The sequence below is a fragment of the Amphibalanus amphitrite genome, unplaced genomic scaffold (genome assembly GCF_019059575.1).
Source record: "Amphibalanus amphitrite isolate SeventyFive unplaced genomic scaffold, NRLGWU_Aamphi_draft 000715F_arrow, whole genome shotgun sequence".
NCBI lineage: Eukaryota > Metazoa > Arthropoda > Thecostraca > Balanomorpha > Balanidae > Amphibalanus > Amphibalanus amphitrite.
The window spans coordinates 318,924-331,718 of NW_024882209.1; the positions used below are offsets into that span (position 1 = coordinate 318,924).

Genomic DNA, 12,795 nt, shown 5'->3' on the forward strand with positions numbered 1-12,795 from the left:
ATATAGCGCTGCTTTGTTGATGAGTGGTGCATGAAATAAGTTCTTTAAAAGCAGTTATCTAGAATATGAACGTGAACCAGGGGCGGATCCAGGAAAACTCCAAGGGGAGGGTCATGAATCGAAGTGGTGCCCCTACCTATACCCAAAATTAAAAACTCAACGGATTTCGTCCACTTCATTTTGGTGGTGCCCCCATTTTCAGTTTTTTTTCTTTTTATTTTTTATTTTTAGTCAGTATCTTAACTCTTAGCCACAACCACATTTACCAATTGTAAGCAAGTATATATGAATGTGCTATGTGTATACATATATGTTGTGGACGCTGAGTAGTGAGTACTTACCAGGAACGTTATCAGGTAAGCAAATCGTTGTCAGTCCGACGAACTTGATCCTGGCGTCTAAAGGGTCTGTCCTTGACACTTCAGGCTTGTCAGGGGCACCAAAGTCCTTCCAGGGACACCACAAACCTGTCAGGGGCACCTACGGCCTTGTAGGGGCGCCACAGGCCCGCCAGGGGCACCACAGGTCTAGCAAGTATACACGACAGGCCTGTCAGGGGCACAACGGGCCTGTTGGGCCCATGAGCACCCCTAGGGGCAGGGGCACCACAGTCCTTCCAGGGGCACCGCAGGCCTGTGGGGGGCACCAGCGGCCTAGCAGGGGCACCAGTCAACACAGGTCTGCCAGGGGCGCTACAGACCTGCCAGGGGCACCACAGACCTGCCAGGGGCACCAGAGGTCTGCCAGGGGCACCACCGGCCTCGCAGGGGCACCTTGGGCCTGTCAGGGGCACCACGGGCCTGCCGAGGGGCACTTCAGACTTTTCAGGGGCACCAGTCCTCTCCGGGCGCAGGGGTACCAGCGGCCTAGCAAGGGCACCAGAGGCCTGCCAGGGGCACCAGCGGCCTAGCAAGGGCACCAGAGGCCTGCCAGGGGCACCACAGGCCTAACAAGGGCACCACGGGCCTGTCAGGGGCACCTCAGGCTTGTCAGGCCCAGGGACACCACAGTCCTTCCAAGGGCACCGCAACCCTGTCAGGGGCACCAGAGGCCTGCCAGGGGCACCACAGGCCTGGCAAGGGCACCACTGGCCTGTCAGGGGCACCTCAGGCTTGTCAGGGCCCAGGGGCACCACAGTCCTTCCAGGGGCATTACAAGCCTGTCGGGGGCACCAGAGGCCTAGCAAGGGCACCACAGGCCTGCCATGGACACCACAGGCCTGCCAGGGGCACCACCGGCCTTGCAGGGGCGCCTCAGGCCTGTCAGGGGCACCACGTGCCTGCCGGGGACACTTCAGGCTTGTCAGGGGCGTTACAGTCCTGTCAGGGCCCAGGGGCACCAGGCCCAAGGTGTCCCTGCTAGGCCTGTGGTGCCCCTGGCGGTCCTGTGGTGCCCCTGTCAGGACTGTGATACCCCTGATAGGCCGGTGGTGCCCCTGGCAGGTCTTTGGGCCCCCGGGCCTCAAGGGGGGGCCATGACCCATGTGACCCCCCCCTTGGATCCGCCCCTGACGTGAACATTAATGAACATCGGCCTCAAGCATAAGAGCATACATTGTAGCCCGTAACTGTTCTAGATAACATCTACGGAATATGTTTTGACATGACGAAGACATTGTGAGTGCGCACAAATATAGCAATCATGATCCTTTTGCTATGATTAGCTAATCACATTTGGTGGTCGGCATCATAATATGTCATTGAAATTACTGTCAATTTGTTGAGGATGCTTCAAGCATTATTTGCATAAAGTACCCGCTGTGCATACTTTCATACAATTTAACCACGCAGATCATAGAGCCAGGGAAGGTAATAGCAAAATGCACCACCGAATTTACCACTTGGAGCCATGGCCCGGCCGGGAGCGGTACTGCTGCTGCTCCTGGTGACGTCAGCGGCCGCGGTCCGGTACCGCTGGCTGGACCCGGTGTCCCTCCAAGGTCCGGCTGTACAGATACTCTCTGCTGAATCGGAGATCGACTGCGGTCTCCTGTGCGAGGAAGCTTCTCCTGAAGAGTGCAGCGGCTTCATCTACGGACCCGATGACGGCACGTGCCGGCTGTTCTCTGGCGACTGCCGCGGTCCGGCCATCGTCAGCTCTCAACAGACCACCGAACGCTACATGGCCCGGTCCAAATGTCCCGGTAAGAAAACAAAGAGAACCCCGAGAAATGTTCACATTGTGTACTTTATGGAACCCAATGTTGGGCTGAGTACTCAAACAGAGTAGGTTAGTTGATTATCCATGACAGATTGGATAATGATGTATGTAAATAATAAACCAATTAGTACAAATCAAATCTATTCAAAAACACACAAAGCTTTCGGCTTCAACAGCCTTGATCACTGTATCTTAGGCTTTAGATACCAGTGGCGCACCCAAGGGGGGGCCTTGGGGCCCGGGCCCCCCCCCCCCCCGCTCGGTCATAATTAGGAGGCCCCCTGAGCACCGCTTAGGGTACTTTTACACTTGACTTTCCTGCCTAACCTACTATAATTCTGCACAAGATGCACTATCTGGGCAGAGGCCAGGAGGCCCCCTCTGGTAGGCGACCCTTGATGGGCAGGAGGCCCCTTCTGGATGTGAGGCACCTTCTCACAGGAGGCCCTATCTGGGCAGGAATCAAGAGGCCCCCTCTGGCAGGAGATCCTTCATGGGCAGGAGGCCCCCGAGGCTCCCTCTGCACAGGAGGCCCCCTCTGGTAAGCGACCCTTGATGGGCAGGAGGCCCCGTCTGGCAGGGGACCTTTTATGCACAGGAGGCCCCTTCTGGATTTGAGGCACCTCTCACAAGAGGCCCTATCTGGGCAGGAATCAAGAGGCCCCCTCTGGCAGGAGATCATTCATGAGCAGGAGGCCCCCGAGGCTCGCTCTTCACAGGAGGCCCTTTCTGGACAGGAGCAGGAGGCCCCCTCTGGCAGGAAAGCCTTTATAGGCAGGAGGCCCCTCTGGCAGGACACCTTTTCTGCTTAGTAGGCCCCTTCTGCATGGGAGGCTCCCTTCTGCACAGATGGCCCTATCTGGGTGGGAGCCAGGAGGCCCCCTCTGGCAGGAAATCTTATACTGGGCAGGAGGCCCCCTCTGGCAGGAAATCTTATACTGGGCAGGAGGCCCCGAGGTTTCCTCTACTTAGGGGCCCTTTCTGGGCCGGAGTCAGGGGGCCCCTCTGGCCTCTTGCAGGAGACCCTTTCTGGGCAGGAGGCCCTCTCTGGATGGGAGTCTCTCTCTGCATAAGAGGACATATCTTGGCAGCAGTCAGGAGGCCCCCTCTGCACAAAATGTCCTATCTGGGTAGGAGCCAGGAGGCCCCCTCTGGCAGGAGATCCTATATGGGCAGGAGGCCCCGAGACTCCCTCTGCACAGGAGGCCCTTTGTGGGCAGGAGCCAGGAGGCCCCCTCTGGCAGGAGACCCTTTATGGGCAGGAGTCCCCTCTGGCAGAGGACCTTTTATGCTTAGGAGGCCCCTTCTGGATGGGACGCTCCCTTCTGCACAGAGGGCCCTATCTAGGCAGGAGCCAGGAGGCCCCATCTGGCAGGAGCTCCTTTATGGGCAGGAGACCCCGAGGCTTCCTCTGCACAGGGGCCCTTTCTGGGCAGGAGTCAGGAGGCCCCTCTGGCCTCTTGAACGAGACCCTTTATGCCCTCTCCTGATGGAAGGCTCCCTCTCTGCACAAGAGGCCCCTTCTGGCAGGACTCTCTCTGGATCCCCTCTGGAAGGAGACCGTCTCTGGGAAAGAGGCCATCTCTGGATAGGAGGCCCCTCTTCACAAGAGGTCCTATCCGGGCAGCGCCTCGCCCTGGCAGGGCATTTTTCATAACGCGGCCTGGCAGAGGGGGGGGGGGGGTCGATGCGACCCCCCTCGCGATTGGATCCTATGGCACCTAGAAATACCAAATTTGGTAGGTAGGTGGCCCTCTTAAAATCCTCGTCCCTGTGCAAATTTGGTTGCTCTAGGTCAATATTTAGGGGTTTTTGGGAGGTATAATTGTAAAAAATTTGCTAAAACAGGTCAAAAGTTTTCGCTGATAACTTTTGATCTAATTAACCCGCGCCGGGCAGGTGCTCCGCGACTTCCGCGCCGGGCCGGGGGGGGGGGTGTCTGAAAACCCCCTTCTAACTCGGCTCCTGGGTCACGTAGCGACACGCGGTAAGCGGCATTCAAAAGAGCGTCCAAAATAAGTACGAAAACACTTCAGTCATTTTTTGGGTCAGGTCAAAGGTCAGGTTACCAGAGGTCACCAAAGGTAAAATGTTGGCTATTTCAACATTTTGGAAACTGCCAACGGCTAACTCGGGAACCGATAGAGCTACAGCGCCGCGGAAAAGCGCATTCGATAGCTCTTTTGACGCTCTTTCGCCAATATGTCCTCAGATTTGACCTCAGGTCAACGGTTTAGCCTCCAGAGGGCAAAAACTCCAAAAATAGCCGTTTTTTACGAACAGTGTTTTTCGGCAATAACTTCTGACTCAAAAAAGCCACGACATTACTTTTGCCAGAATCGTGTTCCTCTTGTCAAAACGCGTCGAATGAACTATAAGTTGACCTTGAAAAGTCAACTTAAAAATTTGACCTCAGGACCTGACCGGAAAAGGTCATGTTGCATATTAGTCGATCCGCATCGTCGAGCCGAACACATCTAAGGCGTTTTCATCGCTCTATCATGCCTCTATCAGAAGTTATTAGCAAAAAACTGTTAGATACTATTCGTGACCTGAGATGACCTCGGGGACATCTCAGAACGAGGGGTCACACTCCGGGTCACAGGTGCAATTTTCGGGTTCAGTGTGTCCATTTTACCTACATCCCGATGTTTGAGAGTGTCTAGAATGGCGTTCGTGCAAAACAGACGCCTTTCAATTTTCTCCCATTGAATTATAATAGAGAGGCCGCAAAATTGACCTGACCTTAGGTCACCGATATCGAAATTCCGAGATACACGTTTAATAGGTTTTTATACACGCTTTTATAGGATACACGAGATACACTGTTACTCTCATCAATCGCTGAAAGTTTCAAGGCAATCGTGCGGTCGGTGTAGCCATGACGAACATTCTAATTTGTTTCTGACCTGACCTTGAGAGACCTGGGTCTGAAATTTTCACAGCATGTGCGGAAAAGATGCACGAACAGGTGTGTTAAAAACGGCGGCGCGGAGCTGCGAAAAGCCGCCGGGGGGGGGGGGGGGGTGTTCAAACACCCCCCGGCCCGGCGCGGGTTAACCCTCGCCGGACCTATTGGTTTTCTACATACGCGCCGGCCGAGGGGGGGGGGTACGACCCCCCCCTCGCCGTTTCGCCCCTGGTGGAGCTAGCGCGTCGCGGAAAAAACGAGCGTGTGCGCCGTTACGAGACGCAGAGATTGGTACCCGATTTTAAGGTCCTAGGTCAACCGGTGACCTCTGAGGTCAGGTCAAGTGCCCCAAGGTACGGTTCAGTTTTTGGTGAATAACTTCGCAAAAAACGGCCGCAGAGCGCCGATTTTGGCAGCATCGTGTTCGTCTCGCTCAGGCGCGTCGAATGACATACTTTTTGTCCGGGTCAGGTCAACTTGGGGTGTTGACCTCAGGTCAAGGTCAGGTCAGCACCCCCAGGTCACGAAGTTGGTCGAAAGAGGTCATGTTGCATATCATTCGATTCGGCAGGTCTTCCTGAGTCCATTGGTGGCTTTCCCGACTCGCTAGCTCAATTTGATCGGGAGTTATTGACGAAAAACTAATATGACCTTGATGACGTCACAAATGACGTCACGGAAGGTCAACATTGCAAAAGTGACGCATCTAACCTTGCAAGGAGTGCATCAAATCACGATTCTGTGTGCTTGAGATAGTTGGAGATCGTTCCCGGCGCCAGAATAGCAGTTTTCATTTTTCCCCATTGACTTATAATGGTGAGGTCACGAAAATGACCTGACCTCGTATGACCTTTAGGAAAAATCCGAGATATACAAGTTGTGGGACTCATAATGGATACTAGATCCTGCAAGTTTCATTTCCCTGTGACTTCTCCTCTGGCAGTGAGGGCGTTGCGAAGTTGCGACATCTGTAGACCGTGCAGAGGTTCACTTATGACGTCATAGGTCAGTGACCTGACCTGACCCAAAAATGCGGTTGGTGTCAAAAGATGCGGCTTGGATCAAAGGTCAGGTATGCCAAGTTTCAGCTCTCTATCGCCAGCGTGTTCGGAGCTATCGCGAAAAAACCCTATGGGGGGGGCGGCACCCGCCCCCCCCCCCTTCGGCCGGCGAGGGTTAAGATAGAGCAAAACAAAAGCACCAGTGAACTCAGCACGTCAAGGCGTGTCGAATGATATACTTTTTTTTGTTTGCTTAAGTGTACTTAAAAGTGTAGGTATTAAAGTGTACTTAAGTGCACAACTTAAGTAAAACTTAAGTCTTAGGAATGGTTGAAATGCTTAATGTTGCATATCATTCGACTCAGCTGTTCAAGAGGAACAGAATGATACCATTTTGAAACCTGTTCTATTATGTGACAAGTTATCGGCACAAACGTCATTTGACCTGAGTTGACCTCATTTGACCTGAACCTTAGATAAGTACACCAAACAAAGAAACACCGAGTGACATTATGTTAAGTACTGTGGTATCAAAGAACAAAAGGGATACAACGAAGCGGACATCTCTATATTTTCCGAATAGGAGTTATTTGAATATTTTCCCATAGGCTTAACATTACGACGTAATGACCCCTAACTGACCTCAGGTCAGTGACATAAAAAACAAACTACATATTATACAGCTCGGTGAACTTAGCACATCCTGAAAGTTTGAAGGAAATCAGTCCAAAACTGTGCGTTGGACAGGTACATAAAAAATTAAATTTGACCATAACCTTGTACCCGTTTTTCTGACATGGTGGCCTGACCCAAGGTCGACCGGACCTGAAATTTGCAGATCACATGAAAAAAGGTTGCCCCATAGGTTGTGCCAAATTTAGCGGCGTTGCGCGCCGCCAATTTTACGCTATCTTTGAAAAACCTTAGGGGGGGGGGGGGGGTCGCATCGACCCCCCTGCCAGGGTGAGGGTTAAGCTTTACTAATAACGCTAAGAACGTCACCAAACATACAGAGGCCGTCAAAAAGTAAGCCATTTGGAGGCCCCCTCGATAGAGAAAAGGCCCCCTGGCAAGCGGAACACGGAGGCCCCTTTGAGCCCGGGCCCCCTCCCCTGGAAAATCCTGGGTGCGCCCCTGTTAGATACCTTACCTTACCTATGACATAATGATCAAGGCTGTTGAAGTCAAAAGCTTTGTGTGTTTTTGAATAGATTTGACTTGCACTAATTGGTTTATTATTTACATCATCATCCAGAGTAGGTTAGCTCTTGCCCGGGTGGCCATCTCAGCCAACTTCAAATGGAGCGTTCGTAATTCATAAGTGACTACACCCATTCGTCTAAAACATAACTTGATAACCAGATAATGGCGGTATCGATACCAAACCCATGGGCTGAAATACCAAACATGTCAACCGAGCGAACATGGGAAATCGAGAGAAACATCAACTCTGCGAAATTCAGAACTTCTCGTACACAAGTGAAGAAAATCTGTAAAACCTGTAAAAAATAAAAAAGATTGGAATACCAAATATCAATTTAGTATCTGTTTGGTATCGGTATGCCAAATACTATTTGAGACCCAGTCGGGCGCAGGGTAAGATGATTGGTGAATGTTGGGAATCAGATTTTAAGTCAAATAGATGCGAGAAACGCGTCTTCTCTTCCTGTCTTTAAAAAAGTGTATCGCAGATGCCTTTTAAAGGGTGATGCAAATGTGGATTAATAGGAAAATGTTTTTACTTGTGTTACATGACGTGGAACGCTGAAAACCCATTTTGTGGATGTATTCCTAAATATATGATATGAAGTCGTAGTCAGCGGCGGAACACCTTCAATTAGGGGGGGGGGGGGGGCAGTGGCACTGCCGACTTTTGGTCCCATTCTTTCCATGCCAACGCCCATAGGGCTAATGTTAAAATGCCAAAATCAAAGGGGGGCACGGTGCCCCAGTGCCCTCCCCGTTCCGCCGCCTATGGTCGTGGTCAGTCTACGATAAATCATCAACCCCTCAATTCCGTATGTGCTGAGGTTACAATATGTAGGTACATGTAATACCAACAATTTATTTCATTGGCCAAAATTTCAACATAAAATATCGGTTGGCTTCAAAAGCAGAGTCATTTGATTGTGCTTCTTTTGCACGTTTCTCAGGCAACACATCCGATCCCTGCGCCTGTCCGGCCGGCTTCATCCGCTGTGCCGGCCGCTGTCTGAAGCGACTGGACCTGGCAGTGACCTACACTGAAGCGGAGAGCCAGTGCGCCGCGCTGGGCGCCCACCTGGCCGTGCCCCGTTCTGACGAGGAGAACCGATGCGCCATGATTGCCGCTGGCGGCACCACTGTCTGGCTTGGTCTCACCGACGTCATCACCGAAGGCCAGTTCGTCGGCGCCGACGGCTGTGGCACCGCCCTGTCCACCGATCCCTACTGGGGCGATCACCAGCCCAACAACATGAACGGAAACCAGTACTACATTGTGATGGGAGTCGTGTCGAACGGGCAGTGGAACGCGAAGTGGAATGATCAATGGGGAAGTGAGCTATTCAGCCCCCTCTGTCAGCTGCCGCTCTGTTATCGACCCGACTGCCAGTGAAGGAATTCCTTCATTGCCAGTGAAGGAATTCCTTCATTTTCGGAGTTACCGGTTCCAAGGCGATAAATCCAGGTGGCGTCACGAGAGAATGTTGACATCATGTGTGAACTTCTACGGGAGTAAAAACAAGCATTTTTTAAATAGTTCTAGACATTGAAATTATATTTTTCGTTAAAATGATCCCGAATCTTACGAAATATCTCAAAACAATAACGTTATTGAAGATAATCCGTCAGAAAAGGGACACAACTTACACGATGGCGTCACGCAAAACGAACACGTTGCAGGTATGCTAGTGACTACAGGCTGACCGTCCAACCGTCCGTGAAGCAATTCCTTCATTTACGTCACGGAAGCTCTGTCATCAGCCCGAAAACCAAGAAAAGAGCTGTGTTTGGGCAGCTAAGAAAGACATTTAGTCTTTTCTTTTCTTGGTTTGACGAAGGCTTGTAGCCGAAAGGTCACCGTATTGAATGTAGCTTTCGGCTTTTATTTTGTTTGTCCGAGGAAAAGGTTAATGATCCTTAACAGTTAAACCATTTATACTCGCTATGTTCCTCGCAAAGGCACTTCAAGTACCATTAACTCGCGCATTAACCCTCGCCCATGTAGGGGGGGGGGTTGGTGCAACCCCCCCCCCCTGAGGTTTTTCGGAAATAGCGCAAAAACGGCGGCGCGCAGCGCCGCCAAATTTTGGGTACCTTATGGGGCAAACCTTGCGCATCTTTTAATAAAAAAAAAAAATTGACCGGGTCATGTCAGGTCACGGAGTTATGACGTCACAAAGGGAACAGCCTCAGGCCGGATTTTCACAAACTGAGTGCCAACGCCCGAGGTTTCCTGCCGGTGGTACGGACATCGGTTGATGGATCGTGATGAAACTTCCCATGCATGTTGGGGCAAGTATTGGCTATCATATGGTATAAGAAACTTGACGGGGTCAGGTCAGGTCACGGAGCTATGACGTCACAAGAGGAACAGCGTCCGGTACTATTTTTGAAAAGCGCCCGAACCACTATTTTGCTAATTCTTGTCACCTCAATGGGAATATGCAGCAATATTAGCTTCTATAGGGAGCAAATGGACATCCCAAATCCAAAAATACAATCAGATTTCAAAAATTTAAATTTTGATTTTTCAAATTTCTGCCGCCGACTGTGACCTTGCCGACTTCCGGCGCTCCCAACGCGCCATTTTTAGAGCTAGGGAAACGAAATACATACCAAACGATAGAGAATTGATCAAGGAACATGATAGTGAAGGTTTCAAGTCGATATCTCCCACCGTTTTGCCGCAATCGCCGCGGAAAATTTGAAAAAGTCCATTTTTCCGAAAATTTGACCTTTGACCGGTCAAAAGTAGGTCAAATGTTGACCTAGGACCAAAAAATATACCACCAATCGCGAGATGTCGTTGAGAGCAATCCGTTGGTTTTTTTCCGCTAAGCTCTACGACGCTCCGTTTTCAAACGCCAAGGGGGGGGGGGTCGCACCAACCCCCCCCCCCTGCATGGGCGAAGGTGGCAGATCGCCGTTTACGGGCGAGGGTTAACTCTTGGCTCTACAGAGCCCCCTCCCGTTTTTCTGCAATTTCTTCTAAACAGCTTGACCTACTAACACGAAACTTGTAGTAGCTTCGGCTGCATCAATTTGACAGTCCCAATGAATATTTTATAGCTACCATAGGTCAGCTGGAAATGACGGCACAGTGAAGCCATGTCAGCCGATTTCATTTATTTTATTTATTTAACGTCATGTCATGTCATGTCAAAAGCTATCCGATTTTGATGCAAAACATCGGCAGTCGCTCTCAAGAGGTCAGTTTTAACCCGCGCCCTGCTGGGGGGGGGGGTGTGTTTGAACACCCCCCTTGTGGTTTTTCGTGAATATCTCAAAAACGGCGGCGCGGAGCGCCGCCGTTTTTGGTACACCTTATCATACATCAATTCTACACATGTTGTAAAAATTTCAGACCAAGTTCATTCAAGGTCAGGTCACCAGCCATGTCAGCCATGTTTTTGGTACACCTTATCATACATCAATTCTACACATGTTGTAAAAATTTCAGACCAAGTTCATTCAAGGTCAGGTCACCAGGTCACTTGAAGTGACCTCACCTCATAAAAAGTTTCAATGTCTGTCATAGCTACACCGAGTGATCGATCGCTTTGAAACTTTCAGCGATTGCTGAGAGCAATAGCATGCATGGGCGTAGGAACGGCTGGAACATTGTGGGTGCATGGGTGCAGAAATCCAGCCATGGCCGGTGAAGCGGGGGGGGAGGGGTAGGGAGCGACACCCGAGCGAAGGCTCGTTACGAGCTTTGAGGGTGTACCATGTCGAAAAGGTACCGACCGATAAGTGCATTTGGAAGCATTGACCCTCGCATGTGTAGGGGGGTCGGATGAACCCCCCCCCCCATGGTTGTTCGCAAATAACTCGCGCAAAAAGCGGCCGATCGCGACGAAACTTTTAGGACCCTCGAGTTGATCAGTTTTACACCTACTCTGAAAATTTCATGATCCTGACCCAAAAGACCTTTGACCTGTGACCTGGTTCTCGAGACCATGTTCGGCCGGAATCGCGATTTGGCGTATGTCAGCTCACATTATCCGCGCGTTTCCAGTCTTTTTGTGATTGTAGACGTCCAAACATGTGAAATGATGTTCTTCCCATGCATCACGGTGGGTGTGAAGGTAACCTGAAGGTCAGGTCAGGTCACTGACCTTTGATGACTTCGGTTCACTTTTTCGAGTTTTACATGTTTCTAGGGTAGTTTATAGGGCTGATTTCGAATTTAGCATCCATTTGAACGTTTACGCGGCGAAGTAGTTTTAGTGCTTTCGTGACATGCTACGACGCCGTCAGTGGTAGTTGACACCTACTATGGATAGCCGGTAGGACGCCTTATGGTTGACCTGACCTAACCTGACCCGATCTGGCCTAAATGCCTGAAGAAATCATCTGTGATCAAAAGTCAAAACTAACATCAGATATTCGTGATCAGCACCCCGAAAAACCCGATAACAGCTTCACTTTACGCAGTTCTAGCAGGTCCCGATTTTCCCGACTTTTGGAATATTGACCTGACCTGGAAGGTCAACCAATGAAGCAAGACCTTAAAATTGGGTATCATCGGCTTCCTCTGGTCACGGGCAACACCCTCGTTTTTTTCCGCGAAGCTCTAGCTCGATCAGGGGCCGAACGGCAGGGGGTCCGACCGACCCCCCTCCCCATCCCCCTACACATTAGAAGCTGGAAAACGCTGCACACATGCGAGGGCTAATATTGTCAATATTGACAACCGCAAAAAGTAAAAGCGGCCAACTTAGCCATTTTTGAAAATATCGGGCTAAAATTTTTGACAGTGGGTCATCGGTTCGGTATGTGTTCAATCACATGCTCCATTTCCCTTTTTTCAGCACAAATGTAAGTTTTGAAGACCATCACAGTAGCAAATGCTTCGAAAGATGGATAGTAGGCAACATATCCTGAATTTGCCGTGCTGCATGGGAAGTAGTGTTGATGAAAAAGGGGTTTTTGGTTCAGATTATTGTGGGTGCAGAATACATTGTCTGCACCCACTGAATAAATATTGTGGGTGCAGCTGCACCCTTGCACCCATGGTTCCTACGCTTATGATAGCATGTACAAAATGTATATCCCAGAATTTTGATATCGATGACCTAAGGTCAGGTCAATTTTGCGACCTCCCCATTATAAGTCAATGGGAGAAAATTGAAATGCGCCTCTTTTGGACGAAAGACATTATAAACACTCCCAAACACCGAATTACAAGTGGTTTAGACACACTGAACATGAAAATGGTGTCCGTGACCCTTGTTTATGCCCTGAGGTCATCTTAGGTCACGAATGGTATCTAACAGTTTTTCGCAAATAACTTTTGATAGAGGCATGCTAGAGCGATGAAAACGCCTTAGATGTGTTCAGCTCGACGATACGGATCGACTGATATGCAACATGACCCTTTCCGGTCAGGTCATGACCTTGACCTGAGGTCAAATTTTCAAGTTGACCTTTCAAGGTCAAATTATAGTTCATTCGATGCGTCTTGACGAGAGGAACACGATGCTGGTAAAAGTAAGCTCGTACAGGGCTTGGGTCAAA

General features: G+C 50.4%; 1 protein-coding gene across 1 annotated transcript; it reads left to right on the forward strand.

Moving 5' to 3' along the window:
* Positions 1-1,790: 1,790 nt before the first annotated feature.
* On the forward strand, positions 1,791-8,848 carry LOC122365105 (C-type lectin domain family 4 member M-like). The gene is made up of 2 exons (XM_043336046.1): positions 1,791-2,143; positions 8,226-8,848. The coding sequence occupies exons 1-2, from the start codon at positions 1,849-1,851 to the stop codon at positions 8,666-8,668; spliced, it is 738 nt and encodes a 245-aa protein (XP_043191981.1). The 5' UTR covers positions 1,791-1,848; the 3' UTR covers positions 8,669-8,848.
* Positions 8,849-12,795: the final 3,947 nt, after the last annotated feature.